The following is a 20,196-nucleotide window of genomic DNA, read 5'->3' as shown; positions in this document are numbered from 1 at the left end:
TCCATTTACTTCCTTCCTTTTGTATTAATTTTTCATATGTGACCCAATTTTTACTCATATTTGTCTTTTTCACACTCATCGCTTCTAATGGGGAAACCCACCACAGTGTTTTACGTTCTAATAGGTTTTTATACCTATCCCATATTTCAAATAGAGATCTTCAGAATATATGGTTACCAAATCCTTTATGGACTTTTGTCTTGTTATACCATAAATATGCGTGCCAACCAAATCTATTATCATAACCCTCCAAATCCAACAAATCTGAATTTTCTAACAACATCCTTTCCTTTAACCAATAGAGGCAAGATGCTTCATAATACAAATTCAAGTCTGGCAGAGCGAAGCCCCCTCTTTCTTTAACATCTGTTAACAACTTATATTGAATTCTTGGTTTCTTCCCCTGCCAGATATATCTTGAAACCGTCTTCTGCCATTCCTTAATAATTGCTGCCCCCTTGATTATTGGAATTGCTTGATATAAAAATAACATCTTTGGTAGCACATTCATTTTAATGACAGAAATCCTTCCCCATACTTCCAGATCTCTTTTAATTCCATTCCATTAATTATTCTGAAAAAGGTCTATATTCTTTGATGTTAACCATATTCCTAAATATTTAACTTTTTTGACAGCTTCTATACAGATCTGTTGCTGCAACATATCCACCAAGTCTTGATTCATATTTTTAACTACCGTTTTAGTTTTCTTTTTGTTCGGTTTAAAACCTGCTACATGCCCAAATTGTTCTATCTCTTCTAATACTTCCTTAGCACTGGTTAACGTTTCTTCTATTGTTAATACCAAGTCATCTGCAAAGGCTTTAACTTTATGTTCCTTCCGACCCTACTGAAATTCCTTTTATTTTTTTCATTTCTCCTTATTGTCCTTAGGAAGACGTCCAGTACTGATTGAATAATAATGGTGATAGTGAGCACCCTTGTCTTGTACCTTTCATAATGTCAATATTTTCTGTTATTATATTGTTTACTATCAGCCAACCTGGCTCAAAATGAGGAGTGTGCAGCTGCACAGGTACAAGCCCTCAGTCAGCCTGGATTTAGGAATTCATAAAGCTGAAGAGAACAAACCGGCCTGTGGTTTGCTTGTCTTCAGTATGGAGCAGAAGCAAGAGAGGCAGTTCAGCTGGGAGGATAATATGTCCTGTGCTGTACACCATCCGATTCCCTCCACAAAAGTTCCTTTCATTGGCAAGGGGAAATTCCCTCATCACCACTAAAATGCCTGAGAGGACTTGGGTTCAGAAGGTGTACTGTGACACACAACGTTGGTCTGGGGAGATTGGATCAGGTGCATCTGAATCATTGCCTGCTCGCCCCCAGCCCCCTTCCTAACCACAACAATTCCTCTGCCTTTTTTTCAGGACTAATCCTCTTTTCCCTATAAACCTCCTTCTAATGGGACTTTCTTTTCAAATCTAAATGGAAGTTTGCATGCACAGCTTTGCTTTAGCTTTAATCACTGTACAGCAGTGCTGGTTTTCAGTGCTTTAAAGCATAAATGTACATACATAAATATCCAGAAGCACACCATTAGATTAACTCAAGCAGGAACCTCACCTGGTATTATTCTTCTGTTTTCTTCACCATATCTGCTTTGTGAATTCTCACGTTTCTCTGGAAAATGAACGCAGAAATGTAATGCATGTTTATGGGTGAAATGGGCTCTATGTTTTCCATTACTAATACAGGATGAGAAGGTAGCTATTATTATACTATATTTTTAAGAGTGTGTGCCACATCTGAGAATCCTGGTAGTCTAAATGCAGAAGACCAAAGGGAGGCACATTTCTCCCAAAGTGGTAGAGAAAAGACAGGTTGGCCATCCTATTCCTTCCCTCAGCCTTCGCCCAACCTGCCTCAAAATAGCCAAGGATGAGGGCTGTGCACAAAATAGCCAAGGATGAGGATTGTGCACAAGCCTTGGAGTTTGTAAAGCTGAAGGGAACAAACAGGCCTGTAGTTTGGTTGTCTTCAGCATGGAGCTGAACTGGGAGAGGCAATTCAGCCTGGGGGATATGTGGACTGTAGGTGTAAGGGAGGGGCAACAAGGCAAAGTGGGACTGAGCCACAAAGCTCCTTGAGGGAGAATCAGAAACAAAGACCAAACAGGGAGATCAGATACTTATTTGTAAATGAAACTGAGTGGGAGCTTACAATATTTTGCAAAACCAGGTCCTTCGAAGTATGAGTCATTGATACATTTTAAAAATCATAGAAACAATGGATGACACAAATAGACCTAAAACAAAAGTGTTTCCTTATTCTCATGAAATATTTCATATTCATTCATTTTGCTGCAGAGGTTCAGCCAAATTTGAGGAGCATTTTGACCAAGCTTGCAATGCAACATGAATGAAAGGGACAAGATATATGCGAGGGGAGTAATTTTTGGAAACCAAGAAGTGAACTGGAATAGGAATTCCTATCTCAGCCCCCAGCTTCAGAACGACTTTTAAAAAAGAGAGGCAAGTTTTAAAAGAAGATGCAATTTCCTCATAGTGAATACTTCTGCATTCTCCCTCTGAAACATTTATGGCGTCATTTTGAGGGTTCATTAACAACTTCTGAAACTAAACTTAAAGACCTAACCATGATTTCCCACCTGTAAACAAAGGGGAAATTGAAGAAATCCCACTCCTTTTACCAAACATATATTTACCTTTAATTAAACAAATCAACGCGGCAATGAAAGCAAGAAAAACTATGATGGCTACTGCAAGCAGTGCCCAGGAAACAGAGGTCCAAGCAGAGCAATATGAGGGAGAGTTTTCTGCAAAACAGAAATGTCAAAGAAGTTATTATTATTATTATTATTATTATTATTGTTATTGTTATTGTTATTGTTATTGTTATTGTTATTGTTATTATTAATTTATTCACTCATTTATACCCTGCCCATCTGGCTGGGTTTCCCCAGCCACTCTGTGCAGATCCTAACAGAATATTAAAAATACAACAATGAAGGTAGTAAATGAATTACATCTTTCTAGGCTGCATTGCCCCATATTTTCATTTTCAGTGTATCAGTTATATGGGACACTTAACAAAGTATAACGGCTTGGCCCAGGCAGAAGCAAATGTCTTTGCTGAGGACTTAGCGTGCTCATCCCAATAGATTTTACCATGTCTCACATTTTGGGACATTGATTGTTTAAATATGTGGACCGTGGCTAAGGACAGACTCACTTTCTCTTAGTTTCTCATTTCGCTAATCTTCCCTTTGGCCCATTTTCTCATCAGTTTGCTTTGGACAGGTGGAGATATATAGATAGATAATCAGCACAAGAATTTATGTGGATCCTTGTGCATTTTTCCTAATACACATATTTTTCCTTACAAAAACTGGCCTAGTATAATCTATTTTTGTACATTAATCTCCCTAATATAAATATTTTTGTATTTACTTTCCCTAATATATGTTTTAATATGCAATTTGTCACTTACATGATTTATTTAATCACTTCAAATACTATTTAATATAATTTTACACATACCATAAGCTGTGCCCCCCCCCCACAGGACAGAGTAGTCATCATTACCTGTAGCAGAGAGACTTAAGGTATTTAGAAATTGTGCTCCTTCACTATGTGATGCTCTTAAATGTCCAGATGGAGCTTGGGGGGGGGAGTGAGTGAATTCTTCATAACCAATAGAAACCTTTAAAATCCTACTACAACACCCTGTGGTAGAAAATGAGTTCAATTCCTTTTCAAAGTATGGGAAGGCCCTATCAGAATGGGTGCCTTGTGGCCCCTTGTGATATGTGGACTCCATATGAGTTGCAGAACAGTCTTGTGAGGTATTGTGGGCCTATCTTATTGTAGTTGCTGCAATTGGCTTCAGTTGCTGTGACCAGCAGTTGTAGACAGTTTTGTTTTATCTGTTTGTTGAGCTGAGCTCCAGATCCTTGCCCTCTTCACTAATTCTAACTTGCTAATGGTTGGCTGTAGGAAAAGTCTTGCCTTAGGTATTTCTTTTCAGGCTGTGTTCTTCATATTTTTTTACCCCAAAAAAAGTTTTAAATGACTTTTTTTTTCATTCTGTAAATAATGCAGCCATGTAAATAATCCAGAATGTGCTCTAGATCAAGGACTTCAAAACAGTTTATCCTTGAGTCCCCACCCCTCCCATTGGTGCTGTTTGTTCCTGGTAAAGGTAAAGGGACCCCTGACCATTAGGTCCAGTCGTGGCCGACTCTGGGATTGCGGCGCTCATCTCACTTTATTAGCCGAGGGAGCCAGCGTACAGCTTCTGGGTCATGTGGCCAGCATGACTAAGCCGCTTCTGGCGAACCAGAGCAGTGCACGGAAATGCCATTTACCTTCCCACCGGAGTAGTACCTAATTATCTACTTGCACTGGTGTGCTTTCGAACTGCTAGGTTGGCAGGAGCAGGGACCGAGCAACGGGTCCGAGCAACGAGCTCACCCCGTCAGGGGATTTGAACCCCCAACCTTCTGATTGGCAAGTCCCAGGCTCTGTGGTTTAACCCACAGCGCCACCCATGTCCCTGTTTGTTCCTGAAGATGCTGCAAAAAACACCTTCAGGTCTGGTTGGAAAGGAGTTGGCAAGTCCTGTTCCCTCCCCTCATAATCTAGATTGTGACGTGAAACACTGCAGCTGCTTTTTCTTCAGATGAAATGAGACCTGTATGAGCACAAGTTTTGGATATGCATATGTGAATAATGTAGTTTGTGTTTTGCCTCTTAATGACTTCAACAGGAAGTCACAAATAAACACTTTAAAGTTCCTGATGTGTTTTAATGAGATTTAAAGTTGATCCTGAACTACAAAAAGGTATAGATTTAGTTGCTTGGATTTCCTCAGTATCTGTAATAGGAGGATAGCCCCAAATGCAGGCACATGTTTCCTGATTCTGATAACCTGATATATACAAGTAAGGGTTCCTTGATGAGAATTATGGGAGGTGGGGGAAAGGCCCATTAATTTGTAGGAATTTGTAGCCTCAAGCACATATGAAGGTCTGGTTCATAGCCTGCATTTAAGTACTTTACCAAGTCTTGACAACACAGCACATTTCTGGTGTTTCTCTGAACTTTTTACCTAATAAAGTCATCGCTGTTCCCAGGATTACAGCACAGAAGGAAGCAAAAATTGTACATTCCGTGAGAGCCAAGTCTCTTGTTCCTCTTCAGGCTGTTCTGATCTGAAATAACAGCAACAATGCCAGCGAAAATAAATATGTGCCAATAACATGAAATGGCTTTCTGTAACATTCATGCACATGCAAAAACAGCCCACCTGATTCAAAATTAAGGAAGAGCACATTTAACCTGTTTTGTATAACTGTAACTACCACGGCTATCTGCCTTTCTACCAGGCTGTTTCAGAGGGATCAAAAATTTCTGGGACTGACCTTTCACTGAGGATGAACTGTTATAAGAAAGGTGGGGAAAGCTTTCTTTATATAAAATCATCACCATCATCTCAATCATCTCCATCTTTTAAGAAAATAGTACAGTGGTACCTCGGGTTAAGAGTTTAATTTGTTCTGGAGGTCCGTTCTTAACCTGAGACTGTTCTTAACCTGAGGTACTACTTTAGCTAATGGGGCCTCCTGCTGCCGCCACGTGATTTCTGTTCTCATCCTGAAGCAAAGTTCTTAACCCAAGGTACTATTTCTGGGTTAGCGGAATCTGTAACCTGAAGCGTCTGTAACCCGAGCTACAACTGTATAAGCAAAAATAAGACAAACACAACCCATTTTACAAACAAGAGGTCACTGACACAACTAGTGCAACAAGGCTGGTGCACACTTCTGATTACTCTGCACCTAGTGCACTCCCACAGATGGTGCGAAAAGCCATGTCCATGAAACATTAACCACATTATAGATCTACCCTGAACTTCCTTATGAAAAGCTGCATTTTGATGTTTTTTTCCCTCAGACCAGCTTCAAACTGAAATGAGAAAAAGAATGACATAGCTGCATTTTAAGGCAGTGATGAGTATGCAACCAGAGTATGTAACCATAACCACCATTTAACAATTTTCCCAGTAGAATTATAATACAATCTATTATCTTGTCAAGTGCTAAAAATGTACCTTGCATTTTTAATGCAGGGTATTGTTATTGAAACCATGGTTTTTTTGAGTCCCATAAACTACCAGGAGGGCGAAAGTTCAATCAGTGACGCAATTTGATATCCAAGGGTATGTGAACCAACTTGCATATAATGGAAGGGAGACAAAGAAACAGGTCATAATCCAAAAATATTTCATGAACTGCTCACTGCCCCCCCCCCTTTAAACCATATATCACCCATTTTCATGTTATTTTGAGACAGAGAAACAACAACAAAAATGTACCTTTTCCTGAGCATTAGAAGTAATCCCAAAGTTCAGTCCCCAGCTACTGAAATGAGAATTGCATTCGACACGCATGTTGCTGTGGCACAAATGAAAGTGAGAGTAGAGAAATCATAAAGCACAACACGACGTGAACATTGACCAGGAAAACTTAAGGATTAGTTACCTATTAACCATCCAGCTATTGTACACGGATCTTTGTTTGCAATAACACCCTCTTGACACACATGAAACTGGTTTGTAACTGAGAAAATATGCTAGCAGAAACCACCTGTCATTATGATGGGTAGCTTGTGTTTGAACAGAGAGCTTTCTGGGCCTGTGTGCACATTTGCAAATTGCAGACACTGTGCTGTGGCTCTCCACATGTTGCAGCAGTTCACCGGCCAGGAAAACACTGTCCCTGACTGACCATGCCTGAGGCATGAATGCTTTCTTGTGCCCTCAGAGACTGCCTGGCTTGGGCAGATGCAGCCAACCAGACCAGGACAAGGAAACCCATGAAGTAGAAGCCAGGACAGCATCAAACAACATTCTAATGTTATCTTCACTAATATATATGTATTTTTATTCACACTTTACCTCAGTGTTAGCATTTTTGTACACATTATTTGTCTGGAGAACTGCATGGCAAAATTTGGAGCAGTGTGAATTTCAAAGGATGCCTGTGCTGTGGTTCTCATATTGTTTCAGAAAGCAAGAATTTGGTAGGTTCACCTTTAAATACAAATTGAATTCTTCCCCCATTCCTAGGCAGGAAACACTAGGCCAGGATGCTCCATGGCTGGCCTCTTCCATGCACCTTCTGCTTTCCCCTCATTATGTTCCCCATTCTCTCCTCCTTACCCCTGACCTCTCCCCAATTCTCCCCTCACTCCTTTATTTCTCACACATTTGTTCCCCCAATCCTCCACTTCCTAATGTGCTGCTGAGGGGGGAAGTGTTTCATCTGCATTATCTGGTGTTTACGTTGCTGGTTCCCCCTAAACAGCTCCCCTCCATTTAAAAAAAGGAAGTGTTTCTTTAAAAGAGGGTTATCTCTTTGCTTGCTTCCTGCCCCACTCCCTGTGATAAAAAAGCAGAGATTAGTTGGACGGGGGCTTTGAGGGGGGCTGCTTTTGTGCCACAATAGGAAAATGGAAGGTGGGAAATTTAACTGGCCACCTTATGATGAAATGGGAGGTTGGGTCATTGTGCCTAAACTGCTACCTATCCTAAAACTTTTACCTCAGAGTGCCACTATACCCGAATGGGTGAGTTCTGCATTATACCAAACCCCAAAAGTGATTCCTGTAATTGTGGTGTGAGAATGGGGTGGGGAGCTTATCAGTAAACAGTGCAAGCAAATGTGTGTCTACCCACACACTACCCACACTATTTTGGTCATCGCTGGTGGAGAGGCATGTGTGGCAAAACTGTCATTGCCCTATTGCGATAAACAAAGGCAGGAAACTATTGGACCGTTTGGTGGCTCATAGAGTGGTAGCGCTGAATGGTCGGGTTATCGAGCACCTCACCATTAAGTTCAGCAAGTTGTCCCTCTACCGTGAAGATGGTGTGCATCTTTCCAGTGCAGGAAATGATGTTTGGCTGGGTGATATAATTGATGGCATTAGGAATTTGTTGCAGGTGTGAGGGTATTGGCCGCGAGCCTTTTGGCTCGAGTGGCGGTTAGGCATTGGAATATTTCTGGAGAAGAGAAGAGGAGAGGTAGCGCCATCACCTGCCCCGCATATTGAAGGGTATTCCATTAAAGGATTCTGGGGCGGGGCGGCCCTGTCTGAAGCCTAGGGAGGTTAGGGCCTTAGGAACAAACCCTATCAGTGACCCCCCAGGGGAGCTCCTAGTTGATGTGCATCAGCAGGACTCCCCCTACTGATGGTTAACCCTTCCTGGACTTCCTGCAGATGGGCTAGAGCCAGATATAGTCAGTTAGATCCAATGCCTAAACCAATATCGCTCATCATCTGTAACCAATAAAGTTGTTGCCTTTTTTAGCCCATTAACCTTAAATAGTTGTGTCTTTATTCATCCGTGGGGGGCGGGGCAGGACCTTGCCACACAATGAGGAGGAGGGGGAGCTGGTCAGTAAACAGTGCAAGCAACTGTGTGTCCATCCACAAGTAAGCAGTACTGAATTCAATGGGGCTTACTCCCAGGAAAGTCAGGGATTCCCAAACGGTGGGGTCAATGTTGCCAGCCTTCATGCCATGTTTGTAGACATCTTTGTAATACTGAGTTGGTCTGTCAATGGACCTGGTGCCTGAAGACAGCTCCCCCCAGAGCACACCCTTAGAGATACTGCCATTTCCATTCTGTGGACCAAGCCAGCGTAGATGTGCTTCAGGTTAAGAACTTTGCTTCAGGATAAGAACAGAAATCGGGCTTCGGCGGCGTGGCAGCAGCGGGAGGCCCCATTAGCTTAAGTGGTGCTTCAGGTTAAGAACAGTTTCCGGTTAAGAACGGACCTCCGGAATGAATTAAGTACTTAACCTGAGGCACCACTGTAAACTGCAGATCCGTATTAAGTGTACTGCTTCTGTTTCAAACTTTCATGCAAATTAGGAACATGGAATGGTGTGCTATGCACAAAGCATCTCATTCTGAAGTGTAGGAAATGCTGTGTGAGCAGCAGAAACCTCTGTCCGGTTTGCACAAAGAGGAACTGCTGCTATATTTGTAATGATACTTCTGCTGGGGGTCTGCCTTTGCTGTGAGTATAAGGGTTAACAGGGAATCCATTTAAAGTGGAGTGATTTATAATATAATATAAAGAATCATTTTTATTTATCTAGCCAATTGGTGCTTGGAGCATTTTAAAAACTGCAATTATATAATAGTAGGGATTATAATGAAAAAAGAGCCACTCTTACAGAGTTGCTAAATTCCTTTCCCATCGTTGTCAGTTATCCAAGGACTGTGAGTGGAAATTCCAATAGTGCTACTGTAGTGAGGAGGTATTTAACAAAGAATGGGGAAAGTTTATAATTTATTTGAAAAGCTATTGTAAACATCTACATACATTGGTAGGATTGACAGAAAACTTGTAATAACATTCTGAACTATGGATTGACAAAGGATTTATAAGAATAGAGTCATGATAGAGTTGCAGAGGGAGAAATCATTACATTAAGATCCACAATGGGGGGAGGGATGTCAGAAGGGATTGTATGTTTTTGTTTTTAATTCATTTGTTTATGTAAAATAGAAAATACAAAAATAAAAAATATTTTAAAAAGTGCTGCTGTAGAAATGGGATTTTGACTCTCCTCTCTTTGATCAAACACTCCAGTGTCATATTCCAAACTTCCCCAAATGTTCATTTAATTTTAGTGCATAGTAATGGGAAATAATAATGGGAAAATATATGATATCACAGTATGTTTGCATCATATATTGAGTTGTGATTTCAGAGTAATGTAAGTCTTTATTTGAGGTGCAAATCTAAATATTCTCAAGGGTTCATGCATCTGAATGACACTGCTGCCTTTCAAAGAGGTCAAAATCAGTATTTTCTTGCTACTAAAAGCTTATTATAGTATGTTCACTTTTAAAGGTATTCATCTCACAAGGCAAGAGACTTGTCCCACCCCAGGTAAGTGTTGCTCTCATTGTGGGAGGTGTTGCCCTTTTTGTTTAAAAAAAAAATTATGCTTTTTCCACCTCACTGCTATTTCCACACCACCTCTTTGCCACTATTATCCTGTTAATATAGGTGTGGGAAGTTTGGGAAATGGGTACTACCTCCTTAAAAGGGTAACATGTGACTTGGACCCTAGACAGACAGGAAAAACAGCTTTCGTTTTGTAAGGATTATTTTTTTGGTGTGCAAATAGCACATCCAGTAGAAGTATATTTAGAAGGCCTTCCCTCTATGTAGATATTTAAAGGCAGCTAAGAACCAAACTAGATGTACACATGTTTAACAGATTGGCACACTTCCAGTTTAGGCTAGAGGGGCTTCTTTATGAGCAGAATTATTTGCAGTGGTGTAGCATGGTGGGGCACATGGGTGGTTGCCCCAGGCACAAAATTGTTAAGGGCACAAAATTTCAACACCCGGTGCTGCTTCAATACAGCTGTGTGCTTCTATCACTGGGCTCCATTGAAAACGGCTTCTCCATGCGATCCAGAAGTGACCTCTGCTGAAAATGGAATGACTCTTCTTATCTCTGTGGCTGCGATCTCCTGGGTGATGTGGATGCCATTAGGCAGCTGAATGCACAGGTGTACTCCATCTATTTCCATCCCTCTATATGGCCCTGGGCACTGGCAGCCCATGCTATGCCACTGACTATGTGAACCTCTAACAGAGAGGGATCTGAATATATTACCTATCTAGGTTTTTGTGAAGCACAGTCCAGTTCATCAAGCACATGCAGTTCATACTGCTCTTGTCTTTCTGGCTTGCACTCTTTATAAAGATTTGGGAAGTACAGTTATCACTCCTCTCTTATTGTCCATTCCTGGGGACCCAACCACTGTTACAGTGTCCTTTCTCTTGGCAGACCAAGATAAGTAGCTGACATCAAAGGTTGCAAGGTTTTTAGCTAGGGCAATTACAATAAGATCCATTATTTGCCTATTTACCTTTATCCTCTGTATACCACATTTTGTTTGTTTTATTGCAATGGCTGGTGGCTGATGCAAATAAAGATTCATTCATTCATACTGCTGATGGCAGTGCAGGAGGTTATTAGAAACACGTGACTAGTTAGTATTGATTAATAAGAACTCTTGCACCATAGCTATATAGGTGAATGCCAATATACTATTAAAGGAGTGCTAGTAATATCAGTTGTGTCCTAATTCAAGGTACACAATCATACTCATGTTGCATGATTTTTTTAAAAAAAAACCTAAGGTATTCACAAAGCAACAGACTTGTCGCACCCCAGGTAAGTGTTGCTCCCATTGTGGGACACAGGGAGAAGGAGTTTACCCTTCTGCCCCATCATGGTCCCAATATCACTTAGCAGCAGCTGCTATTTGCATTAGAAGCTAATTTCCATTTGGTACGAACGGGAACTTTCTTCCTGATGCACATAGCAGCTCCAGAGGAATGTTTGGGAAGAGAACAATGAGAGGAACTGCTCACCACAGTACAAATCCTGACTGGAGTCCCCATTGATTGGAATTTTGCAGTTTTAAAACAATATGCTATATTATGTTCAACAATATATCATGAGTTGTCTGGACAAAATATACACTGTCTTTAATGGATTCCTGGCAAATGAAATGGACTGAAAATTATAAACTAGTCAAATGCTACACAAACTTTCATATTTGTATGCAATTTAGTGGGTTGTTTTCTCATTCCTACAGGTACTCTTATCAAACCAAACATATTTCTGGAAACCTCACCCATTGATGAAGCAGATGAAGTTTTGGTTAAGTGTCAAATACCACCAGTCTCTCCTTTTACCAGAATTATTCTCTGTGAAGACGGGGTAGAAATCAAAAGTCAGAAGCAAAAGGATGCAGTATTTTTATATAAGTTCTCTTATAAAATATCAAGAGCAAGTACAAGACAGCTTTCTTGCATGTACCAGAACAAGGATAAAAACAACCAGGTGAATAATTCCTCTCCAAGTGATACCAGGAACCTTTATGTTTCAGGTAAGAAAACTACAAATGAAATAGTTTTTATAGAAAACTGGTAATTTTCTTGGTGAATCAAGAATGGAAATTTTCTGTTGTGATACATTAATGCTACCCAAAATGCTTTGAGTTTATTTCCTTTAGGCTTCAACTACTTTGATTGCTGCTGATTCCTCCTCCTCATTTCTGTTTTATTATTATTATTTAGAAAGGGGGACTTGGAGAACAGACTTCAATGAAGATTTCAGGATACATGCAGGTAATTATGCTAATTATGCACTCTTCTCTCAAACTGAGCCATGGCAACTCTAGCTCCTTATTAGAAGGAATGATTGTAACAAGTGGGAAGCAAAGTATCTAAGGTAAACCTCGCCCCTAACATTAGGCTTAAAGTGCTGTTTAGGGCTTGTGAGTAGGAAAATGACACCTTTGTATTTCTCATCCTTCAGAATGCTTAGGTTCAGGGGAAACAGCCCCTGTCTGTTACCCGCAGCCCTGCCTTTACTGCTGTTTATGTGGGAACAGTTTCTGCTAGTCATCCCAGCATAATTCTCCTTGCAGGATACTTTAAAGTGTTAGGGGCTCAAGAGGCTTTGACAGCCTCATGGTCCTGGAAGCCAATAAATAGTCTCAGTTCTAATTTCATGTTTTATAAAAAATATACCCACTTCTGCATACCTGGGAAGTCCCAGAGTTCACTGAAGCCACTACTTTAAATGTGGGTGGCCCTGTTTCACTTTCAAAATATGTAGAATCATGAAGTTTGAAGTTCAAATACAAAACAATGACAATGATAATACTTTAACAAGCCGAGCAGGAAATGAGTCCATTCTTAACCTCAAATAAAGTGGCTCTAGTAATAGATAAACACATATACCCTACCAACAATATCCAACAAGTCCACAGGTCACATACACGTTAGAGCTGCCTATTGTAAATCTTACATAAGCTGGATTTCACCAGCTGTTTAGCTGAAAGCCTTGTTAGTTACTGGGTGCGTGGCATGTCATGATACCATAGAGCAAAGGTGAAGAAAATAAAAGTTCTGAAGCAACCTTTGAGAACCATATATCTGAAAGATGGATGGTGGAAATGGGAAGTTACTGGAAAGTCTTGCACCACAACAAAAGACAGAGTGTTTTTAGAAGCAGAGATTTAAATATACTGGTAAACTGTAAGAGAGTGGCATAGCTAAATCTGTCATACGGGTATAAATCAGCCTTCCCTAACCTGATAGCCTTCAGAAGATGTTGAACAAAAGCTCCCATCATCAGTGAAGTTAACCTGGCACCGTCATTAACATCCATTTGTTTTGGGGATAGAACTATTCCCCCAGGTATTTGATAGAGTCTTATGATTCTGCTGTTTATTGATTGTATATGTGTGCGGCTTAAGTTCTTGCTTATGTTTTATTGGGTCTGTTCTATGGCTTATTGAATTTTCAGTAAATGGGGTAAACATTTGGATTGGATCAAGAGTAATTTAGTTGCACTTCCCATTGAAACTAGTGAGACTAATAATGACTGTCACATGGATTTCAATGGGGAATAAGTGTGACTAATGCACAATCCTATTAATGTCTACTGAGACGTGTCATTAATTTATTGAGGTTTACTTCTAGGTAAGTAGGTATAAGAATGCAACCTAAATTAGTCAGCAACTAACCCATTATGTTCAGTACCTCCTGAGCAGAAAGCACAAAGGGCATTTCTTTCCTTCAGCTGCTCTAAATGATATTGTAATAAATGTGAATCATTTTTAACACCTTGGCTGATCTTCAAATAGGCAGTAACTCCTATGTGATTATACCTTTGCAAGCACCATAGAAATGGAGTGAATTCTCAGCTACAGCAGAAGTGGTAAGAAATGCAATTACATCTTTCACATTTATAAAGTTATGCACTTTTATCCAATTCACAGGTGCCTCAAATAATGCAAGTTCCTTAGGTAAGTGAGTTTTTACTCTAAAACCTAAATGCCACAGGATTCTTGCTGTAAGAATCCTGTGGCCTTCTTTGACTTTTAGATGAATTGATGTTCTATCACTGGGTGAAGATGCAAAAGTCCTGTGAATCACAGAGCCCAGCAGGCACTGCTATCTATTCCAGGGCTCCTGAAAGCCACTGAGAAGTCCCCATGCAGAATCCCTTATGCAATGATACTCTAGCAGGAAGAATCGGAAGGGATGATTCTCATCTCAAAAGGAAAGAAATCATATAGGTCATTTTGAAGCCATAGATTATATAGTCATACCTCGAGTTGAATGTGCTTCGGGTTGAGTGCGTTCGAGTTGCGCTCCGCGGCAACCCGGAAGTAACGGAGTGTGTTACTTCCGGGTTTTGCCGCTTGCACATGCGCAGATGCTCAAAATGATGTCACGTACATGCGCGGAAGTGGCAAAACGTGACACGCACATGCACAGACGCACCATTGCGTCTTGCATTCCGTTCGGGATGCGAACGGGGCTCCGGAACAGATCCCAGTCACATCCTGAGGTACCACTGTAAAACCTAAGTGATCAGAGACTGGAAGATTGGTTGGATGACATCCTGTTTCTTATAAATTTGTAAAAGGCAATACAAATTGAAAAGTAAAAAAGAGAGAGAGAGAATTTTTGTATAACCCATTTGCTTTCAATTCACAGGTTTTGAAATTTCCTTAGGTAAGTAGTTTTTAATCTATTCTAGGGTTGAATGTGGCCATATGCCCTTTGAGGCAACTTTTTGAGGGTCACATGCCATTGGTGGGTGAAACCAGAAGCAAAACTGGGCAGAACAACACATTTGGATTTTATCTTTCTATGCACACACACCTGACTCTACAACCAAGGCAGACAAGAAGCATTAGAGTTCAGTAATACATTCCAGGCAGCCAAGAATCACTCAAGGGGGTGCAAAGCAGGGCTGGTGAGGGTTGTGGCCTAGGGAACACCCCTAGGGCTAGACATTTAGCCCTTGCACCTGAGGTTTCCCCAACCCAAAGCCTAGTACATCTATTACTTGTTACCAGACTCTTGCTTGCAAACCTCCCTGATCCCATGAGTTGCTCTGTTATAAGTTCCATAGCAGCAGACACACTGTATCATAAGCATGTTTCAGTGGACATGTCTGAAATCACAATAATCAAACTTTGGGTACTCCATACCACATTTCAGAAATCTGGACAAATCAGCTTCTTGTGAACTGCCCTGAGATCTTTTGATGAAGGGAAGTATATAAATCTAACAAATGAAAATAAAAACTGTTCTTTTTGGCAATTCAGACTTTCAGGGTTTACTATCATTGAATGTTGCTTGATGTATCCACCTTTACTATGCATGCACCATTGTATAACACGTTTCCTTTTGCTGTCTTAGCTTTTCCATCCTTTTGAATAAAGTGGATTGATGCATGCATTATTTTTTTCCTGCCCTTAGCATTAGGATTTGGAATTACAACTGCTTCCATCTTTATCTGTGCTGCACTGTTTTATGTGCTGGAGAAAAGAGGTAATGATCAAGCAAAATATAGCAATCGTAATTAAAACTAACTACTAAAATGAGCCCTCTGCAATCCTGCCTTGCTAGGATTTATGTTACAACCAACTTACTTCAGTATAGTCGTATTGCACAGTCTGTTTCTCTGACAGTGGTGGGTTGGATGATGCCTCTGACATGACACTGTGCACACATTCATCTTATTGCTTGATTCTCCTGGATGGGCAACATATGCATAATAATGTTCCTGCATGCTGTCTGCATGTCCACTCCAGCAATCACACTGAAAGGTGTGTGCACAGATAATGAACAAATGTCATGTTGAAGGAATGTGTGCTACTGTCCCTAATATCAGAGGAACAAGTGGGATGATGTCCCAGGGAGGGGCTAGTTTTGAATAGCTGTCCAGAACTTTCCCCATTTATGTCTTCTGCTTTATGCAATGGTTCAATGTGTCTTATAATTGTGGTGTTATGTCATAGCAGCTATGAAGAGATTGATCTAAGATGATACAATGTACACTGTATCTCTCTCAGGTATAATCCAATGGCGAGCAACCAGGTAGGTGTAATGAGACTTTAATATTCATGTCTTCAAATCAATAAAGTTTGATTCGGTGTGCAGGAAATAAGGTAAAGCAGCTTTGTTCCTCAGAACAGCATATTCTGGGCAACAATTTCTTCTCTGGATATTGGTCATGCCTAAACCTGCTTCATATCGTAACTGGAACTAATGCTTTCATATCTTCTCCCGGATTAAATAGAAATTACTCATTTGCAAGTAGAGACAACTTCCACCATTCCTCACAGTAATAAAATTGGAGAAGTAGCAAAACTTGATGGGTAAATTCAGACAATCATTTATCAAGTAGTAATGTTGTATGACACTATATCTAATCATATTTTTTAAAAATGAGTTCATATAGTGAAGTGCCTGCTCTTTCAAGAAGGGTCAGACAAGATGTTGTATGGGGGCAGTTTGTTCTCCACTTGAGCTAGGGCTCTTAAGTTTCTTTCCACTCTTTAATACTTGTTTTGTGAGCACAACACTCATAGGTAGAGTTAGGGAAGTGTGGGAAGCTGATTCTCCATGGGAAGAGAGAGAATTTGGCTTTAAATGAAGTTACCTGCTGGAATGTTATTGCAGACATATAATGTCTGTGTTTTTGTTGTGACCCACCCTGAGATCTGTGGATGAAGGACAGCATACAAACTTAATAAATAATAAAAAATAGAACCCATGCTAATCTTTGACTTTAGTTTAATAGCTTGAGATGTATATTAATGTATTTCATAAAATGCATATACTGCTTGATTGTAGAAAAACCCCAAAGCAGTTTACAAAAGAGATAAAACAATAAAATTTACAGCAATAATTTAAAGTATACAAAAAAAGTAATAGATTGAAGCTAATTAAAACTCACATCAACTCTCTAAACTTTCTATGTATGTCTACATACACATTTGAAACGAGAGAACTTCTCTCTGCCCCTCCAGCTTTATATATCTCACACATCTTTGCTTTCCACAGAGATCCAGAAAGAGAAAACCAAACACGTAAGGATATGCTTTATCATCTCTCTCTTTCTCTTCCTGTATTGTCTACACTGGAGCATGTAGTCAAGTGATGTGAGGTCTAACGCTTGCTCACAAGCAAGCCAGCTGAATCTACTGTGCATTTCCCTTATGTCCTCATGTTGCAAAGGCAAGCATGAACAGGCAGAATTGTGTGGTAGGGAGCTGTGGCTCTCCAGATGTTGCTCTCTGATCATTGACCATACTGAACTGGATTGATGTAAGCTGGTGTTCAACCATGTCAGGAGAGCCAAAACTTGCCCTATTAAGCTAGTGAACCCTCCTTCCCACTACCACTTCCCTCTCTCATAAGAAAAAGGAGTTAACATGCAGTGGGAAAGAGCATGGTTCCTATATTTGATATCCCCACCCCTTCCAATGTGGCCAGTACATGCCAAATTGAGGAGGGCCTGCTCTTTAAAATCCAAACATGGTAGAGCATCCTTCCTTGAATTAGTGTCCCATCACTGTACTCCTGTATCCCTATTATCCCTGTTACAATCTAGGCTGAGGGGGAAATGAGATTAGACACCACTGTTTGGGCAGGGTCAAAGATTATGTTTTATAGTTTTCATCCTAACTATTACTGCTAACCCCAGTATTGCTTTTCTCCCCAGAAGGACAACCAGTTGGTTCACTGAATGATGAATCAGAGCAGAATCCCTTGCATGTTTACTCAGACATAAGCCTCAGTCCGGTCAGTGGGATTTACTGCCAGGTGAGTATGCATAATGTTGCAGTCTTGGTGAATTGCAGAGCAATTCTCATCAGACCGACCCCCCAAACCTATAACAGTATTTTTCAGACCATTTGGTACATTGTGGGTACTTCCGTATGTTTCCATCTCTTTTAGCTCCAAACTGGACTTGACTGAGCAGCTGCATTTGCTTATGACATGCATCTACACATTCACATAGAAACGGTGGATGTTTCATTTTTACAACTCTTGTGAATTTAGGTTGTGATCCTATGTGCACTTACCTGTTGTCCATCCCCACTTGGGACATGTATAGGATTGCATTCCAAATCTGCATGCTGGCATGCTCCTGTCTGGTGGTGGTAGTTTACCTCTCACTGGTTACTCCTCCTGTATGTCTCTCCCCCCCCCCCCCAACTCACACACACCACTTGGTGCGTTTTATGGTTTTCAAAGAGGAGAGCACTAATATAATCTGTCACTTTTTCCCCCAAGGCAGAGGCACCCAAAGGAATTTTGCATCAAGCCTATAGCCATGTAAGCTTTAAGAAGAGACAGGAAGCTCATCCTGCTCTGGGAAGGTTCTATGAGGTCAGTATATACTCAGAGCATTCATCTTGTATCTATATGTATGCATTTTTTAACCCAATTTATTTTTGAATAGCTGTGTGTTAATCTCGGAAAGATCTGTATACAATGCTTTGCAGGTGTTGCAGTGCCTGGCCTTTACTTGCCCCACACCTGACGTTATATATGATGTCAGGTGTACGGCATATGGGGAGGACCTGGGGGCCTAATAGGCCCATGGACAAGAGATTCGCTAATCCTGTTATATCCTATTGTGAATATCTCTAATGGAGTCAGTGCAAAGTCGGTGTGTGGGAATCACATGCTGATGTTTTATCCACATGCTTGACATTTCATTTATTCATATGAATGACAGAATTTTATTTTGTATTTTTGTTTTCTGTTTTGCTTCCTAGGAAGAAGTATGATTCCCAGATGTGGGGCTTAAATAACACAAACTATTCCAAAACCTAAATCTCAACATCCTGAAAAGTATTTTCATTTCTACTGCATGGAAGATTCTGCATGTTGAACTTATGCATGCAAAGATTACCAATTCTTTACAACAGATTCTGTGAGGCTTCTCACGGTTTTTGAAGTTTTCATGTTGTTCATTATACAGATTCATTATGTTAACAAGGTTTGTCATAACCTTAAGTAATATAATTGTTCAATTAAAATTATTTTGATTTGGGCTTGTTGGTGTGTTTCTTCAAAAAAAATGAGTGCTCAAGCTCCACCTACCCCCCCTCACCCTACCTCCACATAGAATAACCAGACAGGACAACATATTTGGGGGCAAATAAGGCCATGACTTTATTGATTACAGATGTAGAGGTTTGGTGTAGGCATTGAGTATAACTGTTGACTTCCAGCCCAGGAGGGGAGTCCTATGACATACATCAAATAGGAATACTGCCGTGGGATCGCCAATTAGAGAAGTGCTGTGGCCCAAGCCTCCACCTGGACCCCTGGACAGAAGCAAGTCCTCCCAGATCCCTTTAACAGAATACCCTTTCCTTCGGAGGGGTAGGCAAAGGTTACAACCTCCCCTCCAGCCAAGACTAAGATTTATTCAATGCCTAAATTGCCATTGTTGTTGTTGTTTAGTCGTTTAGTCGTGTCCGACTCTTTGTGACCCCATGAACCAGCCAATGCCAGGCACTCCTGTCTTCCACTGCCTCCGACAGAGGTAGGTGAAAACCAAAAAACAGGAGACAATTGGCCTGGTAGGAGAATTCCTGCCCAGCTCTGAAATCAGAAACCAACAATATCCAATTACCAAACAAGCTTAATAATGGTGGGGAGGTAAATCTGGTGGTCTATCCCCCCAGGAATGTCCGGCTTCCAAGCCTGCTTGTGATTGTCTGAATTTTCAGGCAGGCTTGGATTCCAACCAGTGGAGAGAACCGATAGGCTTCTCCACCAGCAGGAGACTACTGTAAGTGGTATCCATCAGAGGATCTCATTGGGGGCAGCAGAGCCATCCTGCAAAGCTGCCGCTTACCAGTTCAAGGGCTCAGGTGCTGTTCTACCTCATAAGCAGCTAGTACACCTTGGGCTATGCTCACATTTCCATTATACCTGCTCTAAAAAACCCTTCGGTGGTGGCACAATGAGGCATATCTCCAGTAGGAAAGCCCATAAGAACTTGATATTGTGTGCTCTTGACAGATGCCATTTCTCAATCTCAGGATCTAAGAATAATGTAGTTGTGTACATCAAATGTTTGTAGATGTGTGTCATGGTCCAGTCTACGGGTGATCGAAGTCCCAGCTGAGGACAAGATGGCGGGATGGGAGCAGGAATGAGAGTCCAGAAGCCTGGGGTCCAAGGGTCAGGAAGCAAGGAGTCACAAAGTCAGGGGTCGGAGGGTCGAGAAGCAAGGAGTCACAAAGTCAAGGGTCCGAGGATCAAGAAGCAGGGAG

General features: G+C 40.9%; 2 protein-coding genes across 11 annotated transcripts in view; one reads left to right on the top strand and one right to left on the bottom strand.

Annotated features, from left to right (window-relative positions):
- LOC309355958 (tripartite motif-containing protein 72-like) overlaps nucleotides 1-6,497 on the bottom strand; it is a 55,722-nt gene extending 49,225 nt beyond the window's left edge. For 2 of the 3 annotated variants that reach the window (XM_081887146.1, XM_081887148.1), the window contains exons 1-4: nucleotides 6,355-6,497; nucleotides 5,089-5,191; nucleotides 2,684-2,794; nucleotides 1,582-1,638 (exon numbers count right to left, since the gene is read on the bottom strand). In XM_081887146.1, the coding sequence (XP_081743272.1) occupies nucleotides 1,582-1,638; nucleotides 2,684-2,794; nucleotides 5,089-5,101 (181 nt within the window). In that variant the 5' untranslated portion in view covers nucleotides 5,102-5,191; nucleotides 6,355-6,497. Of the gene's footprint in view, nucleotides 1-1,581; nucleotides 1,639-2,683; nucleotides 2,795-5,088; nucleotides 5,192-6,090; nucleotides 6,212-6,354 lie in introns of all 3 variants that reach the window. The other variant, XM_081887147.1, reaches the window with a different exon arrangement.
- Nucleotides 6,498-8,867: 2,370 nt separating this feature from the next.
- On the top strand, nucleotides 8,868-18,902 carry LOC309355956 (uncharacterized protein). Of its 8 annotated transcripts, XM_081887135.1 has the most exons (12): nucleotides 8,868-9,067; nucleotides 9,911-9,949; nucleotides 11,680-11,973; nucleotides 12,164-12,214; nucleotides 13,876-13,902; nucleotides 14,600-14,617; nucleotides 15,371-15,442; nucleotides 15,967-15,991; nucleotides 16,961-16,986; nucleotides 17,622-17,722; nucleotides 18,197-18,292; nucleotides 18,685-18,902. In XM_081887135.1, the coding sequence occupies exons 1-12, from the start codon at nucleotides 9,037-9,039 to the stop codon at nucleotides 18,694-18,696; spliced, it is 792 nt and encodes a 263-aa protein (XP_081743261.1). In that variant the 5' UTR covers nucleotides 8,868-9,036; the 3' UTR covers nucleotides 18,697-18,902. The 8 variants fall into 8 exon arrangements, 7 of the variants coding, with proteins under 7 accessions (XP_081743261.1, XP_081743260.1, XP_081743257.1 ...); XR_014162667.1 differs by lacking the exon at nucleotides 8,868-9,067 and having other exon boundaries at nucleotides 9,279-9,949; nucleotides 18,201-18,292; XM_081887134.1 differs by lacking the exon at nucleotides 8,868-9,067 and having other exon boundaries at nucleotides 9,754-9,949; nucleotides 17,625-17,722.
- The last annotated feature ends 1,294 nt before the right edge of the window (nucleotides 18,903-20,196 follow it).

The sequence above is a fragment of the Podarcis melisellensis genome (assembly GCF_964234715.1).
Source record: "Podarcis melisellensis genome assembly, chromosome: 13".
Classification (NCBI taxonomy): domain Eukaryota; kingdom Metazoa; phylum Chordata; class Lepidosauria; order Squamata; family Lacertidae; genus Podarcis; species Podarcis melisellensis.
This window is presented reverse-complemented; position numbering and strand designations above follow the sequence as displayed.

Excerpts from the sequence above, each read along its gene's own strand:
- LOC309355956 (XM_081887131.1), top strand. The coding sequence starts at position 9,829 with ATGACACTGCTGCCTTTCAAAGAGGTCAAAATCAGTATTTTCTTGCTA. Across the intron at positions 11,974-12,163 it reads CAGGAACCTTTATGTTTCAG|AAAGGGGGACTTGGAGAACA; the intron begins GTAAGAAAACTA and ends ATTATTATTTAG. Across the intron at positions 17,723-18,196 it reads TCAGTGGGATTTACTGCCAG|GCAGAGGCACCCAAAGGAAT; the intron begins GTGAGTATGCAT and ends TTTTCCCCCAAG.